Genomic DNA, 22,214 nt, shown 5'->3' with positions numbered 1-22,214 from the left:
GAGGTCAGGTTCAGATCAGCTCCTGCATTTTTCAGCATTTTCTTTAAAAAAGATAGATTAAGAGTCAGATAAACTTAGATTTTTTGTCTGGAACACATACTGGATTTTACCCTCTACAACATAACCCCTACTTCAAATCAAAACTTAAAACCTACAACCTGATTTTGGACGGAATTACGGAATCACCTGGAAGGTTCACAACTACCAAGGATTTTTACTCTATACAGCAAATTCTCTGGAAAACAACAGAAACCTGAAAACACCATCCAACCTGGAACTGAGTGAGTAATGCTTAGGCTGAAACTATATCTTATTTCCAAAAGCCAAGAAGAAAAATACACAACATTACTTTATAAGGACTGAATTCTAACATAATTCTGCCAAGCTTGATACAGCTTCAACTAGCACTGACGTGTCAAGTGAGAGGTGTCAAAGCCCATTAGCCCAACAATGGCAGGAGAGTCACACAGTCTACCCCAACCAAATGGAGAGGCCTTAGAAGCTCCCTCCCGCTGTTCAGAGGCAATTAAAATACAGTACCCTGTGCATGTAAAGAATGAGAAGTCAAGAAAAGATTACAAAATGAAGCTCCTTATGGAAAATCAAGAGACACTTTTTGCTGACTATTACAAAAATGGGAACATCAGCAACCTTATCTTCCACACAAACCATCCCCTCGGGCATGGCACAGTGCTATATTAGCACACTACCCCTCTGTTACGAGAGCCGGGATTACCGAGGGGTGGAAACTCAGAATACTTGATAACGAGGACTCTGAGTCATGTAATATAAATATCTATAAGTCCGGAACAGTGATCGTACAAAGTAACCACAAACAGCTTCAGCTGGACTTTCACCTAATCAAAGAATTAGCCCAACAGGAGAAGCTCTCCTTGATAAAGATACCCCCACCCCGAGCGGGTCAAACCAGAGCTCTTCATTATGTAACACCACAGACGAGCAACCCCCAGCGGAGAGTCAACCTCCCAGCACGGACTACCACTCCCTCATTGAAATGAAGGACAAATTCACCCAGCTGGAGGTAAGACAGGTGGAGCTGGAACAGCAGGTGATTACACTTCAGTCAGCACAGACCCAGACAACAGTCCAGCACAACAACACCCCCTTAACCAGACCCGGAGAGCTGGAGGTGGACAGAGACATATCTGCACTCTGGACTGTGGTGAGACAACTTCAACAGGAGAAAGAGCAGAATCAGGAGAAGAACAGAGCATTAGAGGAGAGGATCGGACTGATGGTGGAGGAGAGGTTGAGGGGGGATGGAGGAGAGGGTGAGGGGGACGGAGGAGAGGTTGAGGGGGACGGAGGAGAGGTTGAGGGGGACGGCGTGTGACAGAGAACAACCCACTAGAGAGGTGGCCACCCCACAGAGAAGCCAGCAGAACAGCCCACCCCAGCACCTGACAAAAGTTTCGACACCACAGCAGAACAGTCCACACCAGACCCTGACCATAGAGTCGACACCACAGCAGAACAGACAAATGAAGAACCACAAGCCCAGCGGCTCTCACCCTCCGAGCACCCCTGTCAGCCACCCTGATAGCCCTTCTGACAACCCCCTCACACCCACTGAGGACAAACACAAGACACAGATTGTACTACTTATGGACTCAAATGGGAAATATATAGAAGAAAAAAACTTTTTCCCAAACATAGTGTGTCTAAACTCTGGTGTCCAAACACCCAGCGTGCTCCTCGACCTTCTGTCTGAGGACCAACTAGGTTCACCCAGCCACATAATAATACACACAGGCACAAACGACCTGAGAGCACAGCAGGAAAGGGTGGCAACAGCACTGAAGAGAGTGATTGAAAAGGCTTCTTCTACTTTCCCAACGCACAAGTGGTTATCTCCACCCTGCTACCACGAAAAGACTTCCACCCTGCCACAATACAGCGGGTAAACGCAAGTATTTCCCGTGACTGTGCCTCAAAACCAAATGTTTTCCTGGCCCACCACTCCACCCTGGACTTGAACAGCCTCTATGACCAGGTCCACTCTACAAGGCAGCAGTGCCCACCTTGCCAGGACCCTAAAGGACACGCTCTCAAACGTATCCCCAACACTTCACACAGGAGCAACAGATCAATAGACTCTCCACCCAGACCAGCGAGACACCCTCCCAGACCTGCAGGACCCCCTGGACCTACACATAGAGGACCCACGCCAAGAGGAATTACATCCAGACCACAGTACACCCAGACACATCCACACCCCCACCCCAACCAATCAACACCCCCCACGTCAACCATGCCCACACCCCATTTAGGCCCCCTCAGATCAGACCTATGCCACTCCTGCCCACCCCATGCACCCCACCCCGCAAAGAGGGCCTCAACATGGAAGCCACACATACGCCCAGGTAGTGAGCGGGCAAACAGTCCCAACCCCCACTCTCACACTCGCCCAAGCCAATAGCATGTACCAGATGCTCAGCAGGCTCTGCTCACACTTACTGGCCTGAGGCCAAACCACACGACCAACAACATTGGACATTCTATGGAACAAAAAGCCTTCACTATATCATCCTGGAATATCCAAGGCCTGAGGTCATCTGCCTTTGGCCTAAAGAGCAGAAACCCGGACTTCACCAAAGAAATCGGTAACACAGACATTGTCATCCTGCAAGAAACCTGGTATAGAGGAGACGGACCCACTGGTTGCCCTCTAGGTTACAGAGAGCTGGTAGTCCCATCCACCAAACTACCAGGTGTGAAACAGGGAAGGGACTCAGGGGTATGCTAATTTGGTATAGAGCAGACCTAACTCACTCCATTAAATTAATCAAAACAGGAACATTCTACATTTGGCTAGAAATTCAAAAGGAAATTATCCTAACAGAGAAAATGTCCTCCTGTGTGCTACCTATATCCCCCCACTAGAATCCCCATATTTTAATGAAGACAGCTTCTCCATCCTGGAGGGCGAAATCAATCATTTCCAGGCCCAGGGACATGTACTAGTCTGTGGCGACCTAAATGCCAGAACCGGACAAGAACCTGACACCTCAGCACACAGGGGGACAAACATCTGCCTGAGGTGACAGCATCCCTCCCACATATGCCCCCTAGGCACAACTATGACAACATAACCAACAAAAACGGGTCACAACTCCTGCAGCTCTGTCGCACGCTGGGTATGTACATAGTCAACGGTAGGCTTCGAGGGGACTCCTATGGTAGGTACACCTATAGCTCATCTCTTGGCAGTAGTACTGTAGACTACTTTATCACTGACCTCAACCCAGAATCTCTCAGAGCGTTCACAGTCAGTCCACTAACACCCCTATCAGACCACAGCAAAATCACAGTCTACTTAAACAGAGCAATACTCAACCACGAGGCATCAAAGCCAAAGGAACTGAGTAACATTAAGAAATGCTATAGGTGGAAGGAATGCAGTTTGGAAACCTACCAAAAACAATTAGGCAACAACAAATTCAATCCCTTTTAGACAATTTCCTGGGTAAAACGTTCCACTGTAATAGTGAAGGTGTAAACTTGGCAGTAGAAAATCTTAACAGTATATTTGACCTCTCAGCTTCCCTATCAAATCTAAAAATCTCAAATAGAAAACCGAAGAAAATTAACAATAATGACAAATGGTTTGATGAGGAATGCAAAAATCTAAGAAAGAAATTGAGAAACCTGTCCAACCAAAAACATAGAGACCCGGAAAACCTGAGTCTACGCCTTCACTATGGTGAATCACTAAAACAATACAGAAACACACTACGGAAAAAGAAGGAACAGCATGTCAGAAATCAGCTCAATGCAATTGAAGAATCCATAGACTCTAACCACTTCTGGGAAAATTGGAAAACACTAAACAAACAACAACACGAAGAATTATCTATCCAAAATGGAGATGTCTGGGTAAACCACTTCTCCAATCTTTTTGGTTCTATAACAAAGAACAAAGAGCAAAACATATACATGATCAACTACAGATCTTAGAATCAACTATTAAAGACTACCAGAACCCACTGGATTCTCCAATTACATTGAATGAGTTACAGGACAAAATAAAACCCTCCAACCCAAAAAGGCCTGTGGTGTCGATGGTATCCTCAATGAAATGATCAAATATACAGACAACAAATTCCAACTGGCTATACTAAAACTCTTTAACATCATACTTAGCTCTGGCATCTTCCCAATATTTGGAACCAAGGACTGATCACCCCAATCCACAAAAGTGGAGACAAATTTGACCCCAATAACTACCGTGGAATATGTGTCAACAGTAACCTTGGGAAAATCCTCTGCATTATTATTAACAGCAGACTCGTACATTTCCTCAATGAAAACAATGTACTGAGCAAATGTCAAATTGGCTTTTTACCAAATTACCGTACAACAGACCATGTATTCACCTGCACACCTTAATTGACAACCAAACAAACCAAAACAAAGGCAAAGTCTTCTCATGCTTTGTTGATTTCAAAAAGCCTTCGACTCAATTTGGCATGAGGGTCTGCTATACAAACTGATGGAAAGTGGTGTTGGGGGTAAAACATACGACATTATAAAATCCATGTACACAAACAACAAGTGTGCGGTTAAAATTGGCAAAAACACACACATTTCTTCACACAGGGTCGTGGGGTTAGACAGGATGCAGCTTAAGCCCCACCCTCTTCAACATATATATCAACGAACTGGCGCGGGCACTAGAAAAGTCTGCAGCACCCGGCCTCCCCTGCTAGAATCCGAAGTCAAATGTCTGCTGTTTGCTGATGATCTGGTGCTTCTGTCACCAACCAAGGAGGGCCTACAGCAGCACCTAGATCTTATGCACAGATTCTGTCAGACCTGGGCCCTGACAGTAAATCTCAGTAAGACCAAAATAATGGTGTTCCAAAAAAGGTCGAGTCACCAGGACCACAAATACAAATTCCATCTCGACACTGTTGCCCTAGAGCACACAAAAACTATACATACCTTGGCCTAAACATCAGCGCCACAGGTAACTTCCACAAAGGTGTGAACGATCTGAGAGACAAGGCAAGAAGGGCATTCTATGCCATCAAAAGAAACATAAATTTCAACATACCAATTAGGATTTGGCTAAAAATACTTGAATCAGTCATAGAGCCCATTGCCCTTTATGGTTGTGAGGTCTGGGGTCCGCTCACCAACCAAGACTTCACAAAATGGGACAAACACCAAATTGAGACTCTGCACGCAGAATTCTGCAAAAATATCCTCCGTGTACAACGTAAAACACCAAATAATGCATGCAGAGCAGAATTAGGCCGATACCCACTAATTATCAAAATCCAGAAAAGAGCCATTAAATTCTACAACCACCTAAAAGGAAGCGATTCACAAACCTTCCATAACAAAGCCATCACAAACAGAGAGATGAACCTGGAGAAGAGTCCCCTAAGCAAACTGGTCCTGGGGCTCTGTTCACAAACACAAACACACCCTACAGAGCCCCAGGACAACAGCACAATTAGACCCAACCAAATCATGAGAAAACAAAAAGATAATTACTTAACACATTGGAAAGAATTAACAAAAAACAGAGCAAACTAGAATGCTATTTGGCCCTACACAGAGAGTACACAGCGGCAGAATACCTGACCACTGTGACTGACCCAAAATTAAGGAAAGCTTTGACTATGTACAGACTCAGTGAGCATAGCCTTGCTATTGAGAAAAGGCCGTAGGCAGACATGGCTCTCAAGAGAAGACAGGCTATGTGCTCACTGCCCACAAAATGAGGTGGAAACTGAGCTGCACTTCCTAACCTCCTGCCCAATGTATGACCATATTAGAGAGACATATTTCCCCAGATCACACAGATTCACAAAGAATTCGAAAACATATCCAATTTTGAAAAACTCCCATACCTACTGGGTGAAATTCCACAGTGTGCCATCACAGCAGCAAGATTTGTGACCTGTTGCCACGAGAAAAGGGCAACCAGTGAAGAACAAACACCATTGTAAATACAACCCATATTTATGCTTATTTATTTTATCTTGTGTCCTTTAATTATTTGTACATTGTGTATATATATATATATATATATATATAATATGACATTTGTAATGTCTTTACTGTTTTGAAACTGTTGTATGTGTAATGTTTACTGTTAATTTTTGTTGTTTTTCACTTTATATATTCACTTTGTATGTTGTCTACCTCACTTGCTTTGGCAATGTTAACACATGTTTCCCATGCCAATAAAGCCCTTGAATTGAATTGAATTGAGAGACACAGAGCCAGAGCCAGAGAGAGAGAGAGAGCCAGAGAGAGACACAGAGCCAGAGAGAGAGACACAGAGCCAGAGAGAGAGAGAGACACAGAGCCAGAGAGAGCGAGAGACACAGAGCCAGAGAGAGAGAGCGAGAGAGAGCCAGAGAGAGAGAGAGAGAGAGAGAGAGAGAGAGAGAGACAGAGAGAGAGACACAGAGCCAGAGAGAGAGAGAGCCAGAAAGAGAGAGAGAGAGCCAGAGATAGAGACACAGAGCCAGAGAGAGAGCCAGAGAGAGAGACAGACACAGAGCCAGAGAGAGAGAGACACAGAGCCAGAGAGAGAGAGACACAGAGCCAGAGAGAGAGAGACACAGAGCCAGAGAGAGAGAGACACAGAGCCAGAGAGAGAGAGACACAGAGCCAGAGAGAGAGAGACACAGAGCCAGAGAGAGAGAGACACAGAGCCAGAGAGAGAGAGAGAGACAGAGCCAGAGAGAGACAGAGCCAGAGAGAGAGAGAGACAGAGCCAGAGAGAGAGAGAGACAGAGCCAGAGAGAGAGAGAGACAGAGCCAGAGAGAGAGAGACAGAGCCAGAGAGAGAGAGAGAGAGAGAGACAGAGCCAGAGAGAGACAAAGAGAGAAAGAGAGAGCAAGAGGGAGTACCCTCACATTACAATATAAGAAAAGCAGGGAAGGTAACTGGGTAGAGGACAATGACCCCTCACGGAAAAGGTATACTTATTTCAGAGCTCTTTGTCAGAGTCTTTGTGTGTGCGTGTCAGGGTCTCCATTAGGAAAATGTAGCTCTGGACATTTGACCGTAAACATAGTCTTCGCATTTAACCCAACCCCTCTGAATCAGAGAGGTGCGGGGGGGCTGCATCAACATCATCGGTGCACGGGGAACAGTGGGTTAACTGTCTTGATCAGGGGCAGAACAACAGATTTTTACATTGTCATGTCTGAACTAGAGGCCTGTGAGCAGCTGCCACATGGTGAAATCTCACCGGAGGCAATCAGGGGAGTTCGCTTAGAGACAGCCAGTCACTAAGAAGAAAAGAGGCTATGCAGAAACCCCACACACACACACACACACACACACACACACACACACACACACCTTGGACAGAGCCGTGCCTGTCAGTTCCTGCGAAGCCACATAATCAATCCCAATTGAATCCACAAAGAAGAAAACATTACATAAGATGTGACATCCCTCAGAGTCACATCACAGGCCTTCAGGAAATTTGTTTCTACTAAGAAATAGCCTCAGATTATTGCTCCTATCTGCTTTTCGCTGAGCAAAAAGGCCAAATTAATTTGTTGTGTTTTGTAGACATCCGAGATCCTGCAGTAGCCAACATCACAGACACACTGATCCTGTTAAACAGCAGAGCAATGCCACCGTATACATAAATCATAGCACAGTTACACACACAGATCCTGCAATGACACCATAATCATAAAATAAGATTACAAGCCATTAACTCCTTTTCATCTCAGACAGAGCCACACACACACACACACACACGTATAACTTAATTATAATTTCCATTCAATTCTCTACATGACATTTGGCTTAAATCCATTTTTAAATATCTGTCTGCATCCACAGAGCTTTCACACAAACAGAAAAATGACTGTCCACTGAACTGAGATTGGCTATGCAGCAAAATTACATAAAAAAAAAACTGTTTCACAATGAATATTGTAAACCTCTATGACTTGGTCAATGGTTTGTATTAATGATGATTCTCTGGTGACCTTCTGGATGGATTCAGAGGATTTTCCTCCACATATACAAAAAGGGGAACCTGGTAAAAAAAAACACAGGCAGTACACAATCTATTGTTATGCTGCCAGACCCAGACCTGGGCTCTTTCTTTCAGCAGGAAATATAAACTTGTTCTTTTCTAATGAGACCGTGCGATGCCAAGCACAGAATACACTTATAAAAGACTAGACAGTGAATTATTTAATACGGTTGGGCAGTAGGCAGATTTTCATACCGTTTCTGTACCACACCGTGGTATAAGGTATTACTATAATTACGCACAAGGGGAGCTATTGAAAACAATATATGTGTTGAAGTTATACTTAACTTCATTGGTATAGAGGGCAGCATTGGGAAGTTTGGATGAAAAGCGTGCCCATAGTAAATTGCCTGTTACTCAGGCCCATAAGCTATAATATGCATATAATTTGTTCGATTTGGATAGAAAACTCTAAAGTTTCCAAAACTGTTAAAATAATATGAGAGTATAACAGAACTCATATGGCAGGCAAAAACCTGAGAAAAATCCAACCAGGAAGTGGGACATCTGAGGCTTGTAGTTTTTGTGATTGCCTATCCAATATCCAGTGTAAACGGGGTCAGATTGCACTTTAAGGCTTCCACTGGATGTCAACAGTCTTTAGAAAGTTGTTTCAGGCTTCTATTGTGGAAGGGGAGAGAATAAGACCACTCTAAGCAGATGGCTCAACTGAAAGCCTTTAGTTGTTGATCGCGTGAGCTCCGTTCCCTTTCTAATGAAAACAGCAGTATTGTCCGGTTGAAACATCATTGAATATTTATGATAAAAACACCCTAATGATTGATTAGAAACATCGTTTGACATGTTTCTACGAACTTTAAATGGAACTTTTTCGACTTTTCGTCTGGGCTTTGTGCTCGCGCTTTGTGCATTTGGATCACTGGACTAAACGCGGGAACAAAAAGGAGGTATTTGGACATAAAGATTAACTTTATCAAACAAAACAAACAATTGTTGTCAAACATGGAGTCCTGGGAGTGCCATCAGATGAAGAAGTGATTCATTTTAACACCATTTCTGACTTTTGTGACACCTCTCCTTGGTTGGAAAATGGCTGTATGGTTTTCTGTGACTAGGTGCTGACCTAACAGTCACATGGTGTGCTTTCGCCGTAAAGCCTTTTTGAAATCGGACACTGTGGCTGGATTAACAACAAGTTTATCTTTAAATTGTGTTTGATACTTCTATGTTAGAGGAATTTTAATTATGAGATTTCTGTTTGAATTTGGCGCGGTGGAACGCTAGCGTCCCGAACGATCCCATTGAGGTTAATGTATACACTGAGTGTACAAAGCATTAGGAACACTTTCCTAATATTGAATTTAACCCCTCTTGCCCTCAGGAAAGCCTCAATTCATTGGGGAATGGACTCTACAAGGTGTCGAAAGCGTTGCACCGGGATGCTGGACCATTCCTTAACCGGTCTCCTCCCCTTAATCTACACTGATTGAAGTGGATTTAACAGGTGACATCAATAAGGGGTCATAGTGTACAAAACTTACCAGGTGAAAGCTAAGAGTAGTTATAAGTAGTGGCGTAGCACGCATCCCCACAGCCCCCGGTATGATTTTCAAACGGTATTGAACATCATACACTCGGTATATCTCCCAAGCCTATTATATAATAGCAGAGATAGTGGAAACTAGGCCTTCATGAATGTGGGTGTGTCTTATTGTAATATGAGGCCACATCCACTTCCACCCCCTCTCCTAACTGTGCCAAGGAAAACCGCTATAAGACTTTAGTGGAGGAGCTTGAGGACCGGTCTCTACTTGTCCTAGCTGTGTGTGTAGCGGAGCCCCCGGTCCTGGAGCACCAGCAGCACTGGGCCAGGCGGAGACTCGCGGACGGGGTTGCTAACGGGAATGTCGACAAGGTCAGACAGCCAGTCACACACTTTTACTACAACAATGGTTGATACATACTCCATACACTGAGCTCCAAACTTATTCAGATAGTGGCCATTTTTTTTTTTTTTTTGAGGGGGGCTCTGTAATCCAGCACTTTGGATTTTAAATGATTCACTGACTAGAAGGTTAAAGTGCAGAAGCTTTCTATACTTATTTCACACAATACATTATTTACCATTAATTTCTACTGGGCACAAAATAATCTGAAACAACCAAAACAAACAGCTAATACATCCAACATGTTATCGAGTGACAAGATTGATGTAGTCATCGCATTCTAGGAATATGGGACCAAATACTAAACTTTTGACTACTTTAATACACAAGTTAATTAATTCCAATATCTTTAGTACCCTAAAATGGGGGTGGCGTGGGGGGGACTATGTACAAGGGCTGTAATTTCTAAATGTGTCACCTGATATGGATGAAAGACTCAAATTAAAGCTGATAGTCTGCACTTCACCCTCAATCATTGTATCATTTCAAATCCAAAGTGCTAGAGGAGTACAAAGCCAAAACAACAAAGAAAATGGGTCAGTGTATGAAATAGAAACAGGGGCACTGTATTCTAAGGATGCATGTTTCACAGAAAATCTACCAAGATTCAATACCAGAATCAATGTTTATCTATCAGGAGTTTAAAACCAAGATATGATCACTATGCCAGGGTTCTCTTCAAATAAGACGGACGGTGCGTCACCATGTAAAGATTTCCAAATTAAACTGATAGTTACTAAATATCTTTGATCGCCAATGACATCGTTGTGCATTGCGAAACAGGCTGTTCATAAATTCAGAGCGTTTCCATGTTCTACAATTAATCCAGTGGATTTCAGCAATAGGGGAAGCATTAAGTATAGCATCGTCTAATCATACAAACTTTGTAATGGCAGTCAAACAAAAGTAAAATTACCAAAGTTGCTAAGCTTGCAAGATAACCTCCAACGAATGCCAGAATATATCCTATATTGGGAAAAAATTTAGTTGATTATACAGATAGCAGATCAGCTCATGAATAATGGGGAGATAAAGAGAGCAACTAGTTAAGATTAGAGGTCGACCGATTAATCAGAGCCAATTTCATAATCGGAAATCAGTATTTTTGGGCACTATTTTTTTTTTATACCTTTATTTTAACCAGGCAAGTCAGTTAAGAACACATTCTTATTTTCAATGACAGCCTTGGAAGAGTGGGTTAACTGCCTTGTTCAGGGGCAGAACGACAGACTTTTACCTTGTCAGCTCAGGGATTCAATCTTGCAACCTTACGGTTAACTAGTCCAACGCTCTAACCACCTGCCTCCCGAGGAGCCTGCCTGTTACGCAAATGCAGTAAGAAGCCAGCTAACATTAAACTTATCTTATAAAAAACAATCAATCATAATCACTAGTTAATAACTACACATGGTTGATGATATTGCTAGTTTATCTAGAGTGTCCTGCGTTACATATAATCGATGCGGTGCGCATTCGCGAAAAAGGACTATTGTTGCTCCAATGTGTACCTAACCATAAACATCAATGCCTTTCTTCTTCAAGCATATCAGCCTAATGGCTGGTGTAACCGATGTGAAATGGCTAGCTAGTTAGCAGAGTGCGCGCTAATAGCGTTTCAAACGTCACTCGCTCTGAGACTTGGAGTCATTATTCCCCTTGCTCTGCAAGGGCCGCGGCTTTTGTGGATCGATGGGTAACGCTGCTTCGAGGGTGGTTGTTGTCGGTGTTCCTGGTTCGAGCCCAGGTAGGGGCGAGGAGAGGGACGGAAGCTATACTGTTACACTGGCAATACTAAAGTGCCTATAAGAACATCCAATAGTCAAAGGTATATGAAATACAAATGGTATAGAGAGAAATAGTCCGAAAATACTATATTAACTACAACCTAAAACCTCTTACCTTGGAATATTGAAGTCTCGTGTTAAAAAGGAACCACCAACTTTCATATGTTCTCATGTTCTAAGCAAGGAACTTAAACGTTAGCTTTTTTTACATAGTACATATTGCACTTTTACTTTCTTCTCCAATACTTTGTTTTTGCATTATTTTAACCAAATTGAACATGTTTCATTATTTATTTACCATTCAAATGATTTTTATTGATGTATTATATTAAGTTAAAATAAGTGTTCATTCAGTATTGTTGTAATTGTCATTATTACAAATAAATAAATAAAAATATTCAGATTAATCGGTATCAGATTTTTTTGGTCCTCCAATAATCGGTATCGGCGTTGAAAAATCATAATCGGTCGACCTCTAGTTAAGAGACCTTGATATTTCAAAGGGGATCAACTGTTTTGAAAATATCCATATCTACTCTCATGCTATTTGTTGATTACATATTCTCTACCAAAGCTCTCATATGGGCAGTAAGTACGATACAGCACTCAGTCAAACACAAACCTAGCTACCCAAGTGCTAATTATCAAGAATAACCCAAAGTGACCAACTTCAAACAGCCACTTTTCATACAGTATATAATAAGGGTCTCAGAAGACCTTACAGTAAGGATTCCTCCTGATGAACAGCATTGTCATGGAGATCACAGTGATGTCATGACTTGAGCATAATACGATGGAGGTGGATATGCCTTCTTGCATGAGAGAGAAGCACTCAATCAATGCCATCAAGCCTCCCTGGACTGCACAAAAAAGTAACCCTCACTCAGCCACGGCCCTGAAGAACCTTATCTTAAGATGTCTTTTCACTTCAAGTAAAGTGATACTGAGAGCTGTTCTCAAAATCAAAACCGTGATGAGGTTGGACACCAAACACCAAGGCCACTCAGACGATACCCCACATAATACCAAGCTTCATAAAAACCCATTCTACTGAGTCAGTGTAATTGAAGAGGTCCCAGAGGGTAATTCAGCATTCCGAATAGGGTCGGGCCGAGGTGTCCGGGGAAGCATTCAGAATAGGGTCGGGCCGAGGTGTCCGGGGAAGCATTCAGAATAGGGTCGGGCCGAGGTGTCCGGGGAAGCATTCAGAATAGGGTCGGGCCGAGGTGTCCGGGGAAGCATTCAGAATAGGGTCGGGCCGAGGTGTCCGGGGAAGCATTCAGAATAGGGTCGGGCCGAGGTGTCCGGGGAAGCATTCAGAATAGGGTCGGGCCGAGGTGTCCGGGGAAGCATTCAGAATAGGGTCGGGCCGAGGTGTCCGGGGAAGCATTCAGAATAGGGTCGGGCCGAGGTGTCCAAGGAAGCATTCAGAATAGGGTCGGGCCGAGGTGTCCAAGGAAGCATTCAGAATAGGGTCGGGCCGAGGTGTCCGGGGGAAAAAACGGTGCCAGAGGGGATGACTGCCATTTTACGGGCTGTGCCAAGTTTGTTACTTATTTTATTTTGTACATAATGTTAATGCTACCACCTCTTATGACCGAAAAGAGCTTCTGGATATTAGAACAGCGACTACTCACCTCGAACTGGACAAAGATTTTTGACGAGAAGGATATAATGTTGCTCCCGGACAAGGCACTAAACCCTGTCATTCACATGAAGTAAAGAAGGAAATACAAATCAGGGTGACTTGTGAGATTTCATTGGCGAGTGGGTAACACGCAAGCATCCTTTCAAGCATCCTTTCTATTGGCCAACGTGCAATCACTGGAGAACAAACTGGATGAGCTCCGTTCGAGACTATCCTACCGACAGGGCACTAACTGTAATATCTTATGTTTCACCGAGTCGTGGCTGAACAACGACACTGATAATATATAGTTGGCTGGGTTCTTCGTGCATCTGCAGGACAGAACAGCTAAGTCAGGCTAGACGAGGGGTGGGGGGGTCAATTTGTCAATAACGGCTGGTGTGCGATGTCTGATATTAAAGAAGTCTCAAGGTTTTGCTCATCTGAGGTAGAGTACATTATGATAAGCTGCAGACCACACTATATACCAAGAGAGTTCTCATCTATATTTTTCGTAGCTGTCCATTTACCACCACAAACCGACGCTGGCACTAAGAACGCACTCAACGAGCTGTATAAGGCCATAAGCAAACAAGGAAATGCTCATCCAGAAGCGGCGCTCTCGTGGCCGGGGACTTTAATGCAGGAAACGTAAATATGTTATACGTCATTCTACCAGCATGTGGAAACGGGGGGGGGGGGCTAACTCTGGAACACCTTTACTCCACACACAGAGACAAAGCTCTCCCTCACCCTCCATTTGGCAAATCTGACCATAATTATATTCTCCTGATTCCTGCTTACAAGCTAAAACTAAAGCAGGAAGTACCAGTGATTTGTTCAATATGGAAGTGGTCAGATGACGCGAGTGCTACGCTACAGGACTGTTTTTGCTAGCACAGACTGGAATATGTTCCGGGATTTAGCAAACGGCTTTGATGCGTGTACCACCTCATTGATGAAGCCGGTGACTAAGTGCATCGATGATGTCGTACCCACAGTGACCGTATGTAAATATCCCAAACAGAGTCCATGGATTACATCTGCACCAATCTAAAGGCTAGAGCTGCCGCTTTCAAGGAGTGGGACATTAATCCGGACGCTTATAGGAAATCCTGTTATGCCTTCAGACGAACCATCAAACAGGCAGAGCAGGGCTATACAGGGCTAAGATTGAATCCTACTACACCGGCTCTGCCGCTCGTCGGATGTGGCAGGACTTGCATACTATTACTGACTACAAAGGGAAACCCTGCTTCGACCAGTTGGTTTGCGCTTAGTGGGACTATCATTTGTTTTTCAACAGGACAATGACCCAACACACCTCCAGGCTGTGTAAGGGCTACTTGACCAAGGAGGAGAGTGATGAACACTGATCACTCTCCTTCTTGGTCAAATAGCCCTTACACAGCCTGGAGGTGTGTTGGGTCATTGGATGACCTGCTCTCCCCAATCACCAGACCTAAACTCAATTGAGATGATTTGGGATGAGTTGGACTGCAGAGTGAAGGAAAAGCAGCCAACAAGTTCTCACAAATGCTGAGGACTCCTTCAAGACTGTTGGAAAAGCATTCCAGGTGAAGCTGGTTGAGATAATGCCAAGAGTGTGCAAAGCTGTCAGAGGCAAATGGTGGCTACTTTGAAGAATCTAAAATATATTTTGATTTAACACTTTGTTACTACATGATTTCATATATGTCATTTCATGTTTGTTTTTTTTTTTTTTTTTTTGGGGGGGGTTACCTTTATTTAACTAGGCAAGTCAGTTAAGAACTGCCTTGTTCAGGGCCAGAACGACAGATTTTTAACTTGTCAGCTCGGCAATTCAATCTTTCACCCTTTCGGTTAGCAGTCCAACGCTCTGCCAGTCCAACGCTCTGCCAGTCCAACGCTCTACCCACTAAGCTACCTGCCGCCCCTTTTGATGTCTTCACTATTATTCTACATTGTAGAAAATAGTAAAAATTAGTAAAAATAAAGAAAAACCCTTGAATGAGTAGGTGTCCCCAAACTTTTGACTGGTACTGTATGTGAGAAATAATTGATCATTGACTACAGCTCAGCGTTCAACACCATAGCGCCCACAAAGCTCATCACTAAGCCAAGGACCCGGAGACTAAACACCTCCCTCTGCAACTGGATCCTGGGCCGCCCCCAGGTGGTAAGGTTAGGCAACAACACATCTGCCACGCTGATCCTCAACCCTCAGGAGTGCGTGCTTAGTACCCTCCTGTACTCCTTGTTCACCCATGACTGTGTGGCCAAGCACGACTCCAACACCATCACTAAGTTTGCTGATGACACAACGGTGGTAGGCCTGATCACCGACAACATTGAAACAGCCTATAGGGAGAAGGTCACTGCCAGGAAAACAAGCTCTCCCTCAACGTAATCAAGACAAAGGAGATGATCGTGGACTACAGGAAAAGCGGGGCCGAACACGCCCCCATTCACATCGACGGGGCTGTAGTGGAGTGGGTAGAGAGTCAAGTTTCTTGGTGTCCACATCACCAACAAACTAACATTGTCCAAATACAGCTGCACCATCAAGAGCATCCTGACGGTTGCATCACCGCCTGCTACAGAGGGTAGTGCTTCCGGCCCAGTATATCACAGGGGCCAAGCTTCCTGCCATCCAGGACCTCTATACTAGGTGGTGTCAGAGGCCCCCAAAAAAATGTCAAAGACTCCAGTCACCCAAGTCATAGAGTGTTCTCTCTGCTACCGCACAGCAAGCAGCACCAGAGTTTAGGACCAAAAGGATCCTTAACAGCTTCTACCCCCAAGCCATAGGACTACTGAACAATGAATCAGATGGCCACCCGGTCTATATGCATTGACACCCCCTTGTTTTTACACTGCTGCTACTCACTGTTTATCTATGCAGTCACTTTACCCCAACCTACATGTACAAATGACCTCGACGAACCTGTATATTGACTCGGTACTGGTACCCCCTCATTCATTTTATTGTTTTACTTATTTTATTTTTTACTTTCATTTATTTAGTAAATATTTTCTTAACTGCATTGTTGGTTAAGGGCTTGTAAGTAAGCATGTCACTAAGGTCTACCTACACCTGTTGTATTCGGCTCATGTCACAAATAAAATTGTACTTAATATGATTAAATCGAAAATCGTGATATTTGACATTGACCACACATCATGATGTGCAAGACTATACTCTATTTGAACTTTACAAATGAGAACTGTGCAGTTTTATCAGTTAGGTTGTATCAATATGTTGAATATCAAGTCTAAATTAACTACCTACACCTTATTTTCTCACCATACTAGGATTATTTCAAAGAGAGTGTGACTAGAATATGGTAAATAGACACAAATTGCACAGTCTAGAATGATCTAGTCACTAACGAGCATATTGGATTGGGGGGGTGATAGGAGTAGGAGACAGCTGATAAACAGGGAGATTGGAGAGGGAAGGAACAGGCGAGATATGGCAGCTTCCCATGGAGAAAGGAAGGAAGGAAGGAAACTGGTTACTCCTGGGGTGTTTCATTTAACCACCTCGGCATGAAAGCACCTAGTATGAACCATGCACTGCATTGTCACTGCAGATGAAGGAGAGTGGTGGAGGAGAGGGGTCCACTAAAGGCTATTGAGAGACACGGCCAAAGAGTAGTAATAGGAAGTCGGAGCAGGAGGAGACGCTGCTACAGCGAGAAGTCGAGCAGTACAGGCAGAAACCAAGGAGTCCACGTTGTGAGAATAACTAAGGGATGGTGGGGTGCTTCATTTTCCTTCCCCGTCTCAGTCCGGGAATGGACCGGGCCCACCGCCTCAGTCCGGGAATGGACCGGGCCCACCGCCTCAGTCCGGGAATGGACCGGGCCCACCGCCTCAGTCCGGGTATGGACCGGGCCCACCGCCTCAGTCCGGTATGGACCGGGCCCACCGCCTCAGTCCGGTATGGACCGGGCCCACCGTCTCAGTCCGGTATGGACCGGGCCCACCGCCTCAGTCCGGTATGGACCGGGCCCACCGCCTCAGTCCGGTATGGACCGGGCCCACCGTCTCAGTCCGGTATGGACCGGGCCCACCGTCTCAGTCCGGTATGGACCGGGCCCACCGTCTCAGGCCGGTATTGACAGGAATGGTAAAAATAAAATAAAAACATCAACATGCACTTAAAATTAACCTTACAAATAGCAATGTCGGGCGATTTGGAAAGCCATAGTCAGTCAATAAATAATACTCGTAGGAAAGGTTTTCATCTTTAGCTCACAATCTGTGGATAACATACAATTAGAAAGATTTTAAAATGTTGTAAAACATCACAGCACAATTGAAAAATATATGGCACAATGGAAACCAAACGAGCGTGGTCTACAATGATAGGTGGGATGGGCTGAGAGTGGCTGAGGGTTGGTCTATGGTGATAGGTGGGATGGGCTGGGAGTGGCTGAGGGGTGGAATTAAAGAGCTGAGGTCTATGGTGATAGGTGGGATGGGCTGGGAGTGGCTGAGGGGTGGAATTAAAGAGCTGAGGTCTATGGTGATAGGTGGGATGGGCTGGGAGTGGCTGAGGGGTGGAATTAAAGAGCTGAGGTCTATGGTGATAGGTGGGATGGGCTGGGAGTGGCTGAGGGGTGGAATTAAAGAGCTGAGGTCTATGGTGATAGGTGGGATGGGCTGGGAGTGGCTGAGGGGTGGAATTAAAGAGGAATGGTGAAGGTGGGAGCTGGGAGTGGTTGAGGGGTGGAATTAAAGAGCTGAGGTCTATGGTGATAGGTGGGATGGGCTGGGAGTGGCTGAGGGGTGGAATTAAAGAGCTGAGGTCTATGGTGATAGGTGGGATGGTGATAGGTGGGATGGGTCTAGGTGGGATGGGTGGCTGAGGGGTGGAATTAAAGAGCTGAGGTCTATGGTGATAGGTGGGATGGGCTGGGAGTGGCTGAGGGGTGGAATTAAAGAGCTGAGGTCTATGGTGATAGGTGGGATGGGCTGGGAGTGGCTGAGGGGTGGAATTAAAGAGCTGAGGTCTATGGTGATAGGTGGGATGGGCTGGGAGTGGCTGAGGGGTGGGATTAAAGAGCTGAGGTCTATGGTGATAGGTGGGATGGGCTGGGAGTGGCTGAGGGGTGGAATTAAAGAGCTGAGGTCTATGGTGATAGGTGGGATGGGCTGGGAGTGGCTGAGGGGTGGGATTAAAGAGCTGAGGTCTATGGTGATAGGTGGGATGGGCTGGGAGTGGCTGAGGGGTGGGATTAAAGAGCTGAGGTCTATGGTGATAGGTGGGATGGGAGTGGCTGAGGGGTGGGATTAAAGAGCTGATGTTTGGTCATGTATTATTGTTATGTGACTGCTTTATATAAAAGTACTATGTATGTAAAATGTATATGTAAAATGTAGCAAAAAATGCTGTAAAAAAATAAATGATATCTGTCCTCCAAAGAGGAGGGGTGGAGGGTTTAATATCAAATGTAAAACATTTAAAATAAAATAAATACTCAAGGCCACAAGGCAGAAGTAGCATGACTTGTGCCTGCTGTAGCTAATGTAAACAAACTGGCAAGCTGCTTTAATGTTGTTGCTCACTAGATAGAATTTGTAGTAAGTCCTTGTTGATACTAACCAGATGGCCAAACTAGATAAGAGTAACTAGCAACATAATTAAATCACAAAAATTGATTAATTTTTTAACGAAGCAGCTGCCTGTTAGCTGTCGAGAATCAGTGGAGTAGCTAGCTAGCTAGGTTGTAATACGCAGCGGTCTAAGGCATTGCATTTCTGTGCTAGAGGCATCACTACAGACCCTGGTTCGATTCCAGGCGGTATCACAACCGGTGATTGGGAGTCCCACAGAGCGGTGCACAATTGGTCCAGCATCGTCCAGGTTAGGCCGTCATTGTAAATAAGAATTTGTTCTTAACGGACTTGCCAAGTTAAATAACCATTTTTAAATCCTGGAAGCACAACAGGATACTTACCTCCTGTGAGACAGGGAAATAAATACTGGCCTTGATTTACATCTAATTCTACTCTACATACACCTATTATATTTGCAGCAGCACTCATGTTTATACTCTTATGCAGTCATTGACTACTACTATGCAGAGATAATTCCACAGCTGACAACTGTAATTGCAGATGTTATGTGGACACCACATTAAAAGTGAAAGCTGCATTGATGTTAATCAGAGAAAACAACCAATCCATCACAGAAGAAAATATATATATATAGCCTAGTTTAAATCAAAGTTCACCCATGTAGTGAATATGTGTAGATTTCTTAGCTATCTTTTGTCTGGGTGAAAGTCTGCCCCTGGGGTCACAAAGCCCCAGAGATCGTATATCAACAGAAGCCCTGGGGCAAGGAAAATATGGACCTATGAAGTGGCAGTACGGTGTGAACTGTCCTAACACCAAGTGACTCCTAGCACTCAAAGCAGAGGATTCAACACGCGTGTGAGAGGCTCTCTTTGTTAGAAATATATGGGAGAGGATATGTGCAGAAGAATGACGAACATGGAGGTTGAAGTCCATGGGAACGCAACTTGCGTAACTTACACGTTGTCAAAATAAATAACGCTCTGCTTCAACTTAAACGTCATGTGCCACCCAGTGATAGTGAAGGAATTTGTGCCAAAGCTCTACATTATGGCTCTGATTTGCCCCTCTTACAAGCCTACCTAAATACTTGACGGTATATGATCGAAGATTACAGTATTCTTACATTTTTACATATTCCTCACATAGCTAAAGTTAGCTACATTATAGTAAATTGTTAGTCCCAAATGCTGTGCTTTCGCCATGTCTTTATCTGGCTAGCTAATGTAGTTTGGCACATGCATTTAACGTATACTGAACAGAATACATTGATGTGTGTAACTAGCTAACACTCGTGCTGTTAAAATACAAAACAGTACAAAACAACCACCTGTTTGTTATTTTTCCACATTCATGTACGCGTGACAGCTAACGTTGGTTAAATGCCACGCCATTAACTAAAAAGTGACGCGGCAACCAAAGTGTACAGACCAAAAACTGAACTATCCAACTTGATCACCGGCTAACCTTAGCGGTTAACCGGTAACGTTAGTGGCTAGCCAGCTCGTCAGTAATTCCCTCGGTCCTTACCCGGCTAAACCAGACGCTTAGTTGAGTCTCGGACAATACAGCGAAGTAAAACCTCTGGGAGCTGGGTTGAACATGAAACGGTTCTTCTTCACTTTTCAGTGGACAAAGTAGCCTCCGAGGCCAGCCAGTTAGAAAATACATGACGGTCAGTCACTTCGACTCGACACTCGCCGTGTCGCGGGTCCAGTTGAAAGGCTGGCAAAGCTGTATCCCACAGTAGTAAGAGACGATGTTGTCCAATAGCTTCATGGACAGTTTGTGGCACATTTAATCGCTCATCAAATCTATGTGCAATCCAATCAGGCTAGCTAGCCAACACTGCTAACTTGACATGGAACTTGGGCGCTCCAGTGGGGGGGGGGGAAACAAGTCATGTGCGCAACACGGTACTTCAACTTTAAAAGCTCTCGGTATTTTCCGTGTCCACCTCTCTAAAAAAAGCATTGCTTAGTGATGATAATACATGCAGTATTATTTTCGGTGTCTCTCTCCGCCGCCATCTTCAGCGATTATGTTTGCTATCCCCGAAGAGGCCTCTCTCTGCCCGGTGTGAATGGTGCTTTCAAGACAACTGGGAACTCAGAAATAACCGAGTTCAACTCATGACGTCGGTGATCTTCATTTCGGGTCGGAAAGTCGGAGCTCTAGAAAAATGTCCGAGTTTCCAGACTTGGAGTTCCCAGTTGGATGACAGCTCAAACGATTTTTTCCCAGTCGAGGCTCGTCTTTTTCCGGGTTCTCAGATGTCTTGAACGCTCGGAAGTGAGAGATTTCCGAGTTCCCAGTTGTTTTGAACGTGGCAGAAATTTGCGCAGAACGAGACATCTGATGTAATTTTCTCGTGAACTTCTAATGTGGGGTGCGTTCGTATTCACATTGGTAATCGGTTCCAATTTCAGAGCACTCTGGTTTGCTAGCGATAGTAATTGAGGAATTTACGAACGCCCTAAAATTGGCAATGACAGGTGCAAGTAAACATCGACTAAAAACGCAATTAAATTGTTGCCATAACACAGTTAGTCACTAACCCTCTAGATAACAAGAAAACACTCTAACCAGCTCTGCTTAGGCCGAGTAAAATGTCCAGAGTGAGGGTGTTCTCTCATTTGTTTCTGGCACTAGATAGCAAACTAGCCCACTTTAGCCAGTTAGCTTGGGTGCTTGACTGCCATCGTGAGTTCATGACGCTTGGATCATCCTTACTCCTCGGCCAGAGCGTTCAGTGTGCGCTCGGAACGCCCCGAATATACGAACGGACAACCTAAACAAAAAATGCACTGAATCTGCACTTTGGCACTCCAGAATTAATTTACGAACTCACCCGAATGGCTCGTTGCTGCACTCTGGTGGTGATAAGGGAGGCTTGCACAAGAGAGACTAAATCAAATTATATTGCTAATGATTAGCAGATGTTATTGCGAGTGTAGCGAAATGCTTGTGCTTCTAGCTCCGACAGTGCAGTGGAGAAACTAATGTACTGTAATTCAATGTAATCTCATGTTGCACTTAGAATGAGTGTTTGTGGTTATATTTTATCTCACATTTATATACTTTGTATCAAATGAAGTACCTCAGAGGAAGGCCCTAAATATAGTCTGTGCACACTGCTGCTACTCTGTTATTATCTATGCATCGTCACTTTAATAACTCTACCTACATGTACATATTACCTCAATTACCTCGACTAACCGATGCATTGACTCTGTACCGGTAGCCAGCTGTATATAGCCTAGCTTTTGTTATTTTAATG

The 22,214-nt window shown here is 44.3% G+C and overlaps 1 protein-coding gene and 1 long non-coding RNA gene across 21 annotated transcripts in view; one reads left to right on the top strand and one right to left on the bottom strand.

Annotated features, from left to right (window-relative positions):
- Nucleotides 1-21,612, bottom strand: part of LOC118391625 (guanine nucleotide exchange factor subunit RIC1-like) — a 120,402-nt gene extending 98,790 nt beyond the window's left edge. For 19 of the 20 annotated variants that reach the window (XR_008061219.1, XR_008061221.1, XR_008061222.1 and 16 more), the window contains exon 1: nt 20,465-21,610. Coding sequence is in view for 2 of the 20 variants with exons in the window: in XM_052458462.1 (XP_052314422.1) it covers nt 20,465-20,605 (141 nt within the window). In the remaining 18 variants the exon portion in view is untranslated. Of the gene's footprint in view, nt 1-20,464 lie in introns of all 20 variants that reach the window. The other variant, XM_052458463.1, reaches the window with a different exon arrangement.
- Nucleotides 18,082-18,565, top strand: LOC127906406 (uncharacterized). The gene is made up of 3 exons (XR_008061239.1): nt 18,082-18,175; nt 18,259-18,378; nt 18,439-18,565. It is a non-coding gene; the product is annotated as an uncharacterized LOC127906406 (long non-coding RNA).
- Nucleotides 21,613-22,214: the final 602 nt, after the last annotated feature.

The sequence above is a fragment of the Oncorhynchus keta genome, chromosome 12 (genome assembly GCF_023373465.1).
Source record: "Oncorhynchus keta strain PuntledgeMale-10-30-2019 chromosome 12, Oket_V2, whole genome shotgun sequence".
NCBI lineage: Eukaryota > Metazoa > Chordata > Actinopteri > Salmoniformes > Salmonidae > Oncorhynchus > Oncorhynchus keta.
This window is presented reverse-complemented; position numbering and strand designations above follow the sequence as displayed.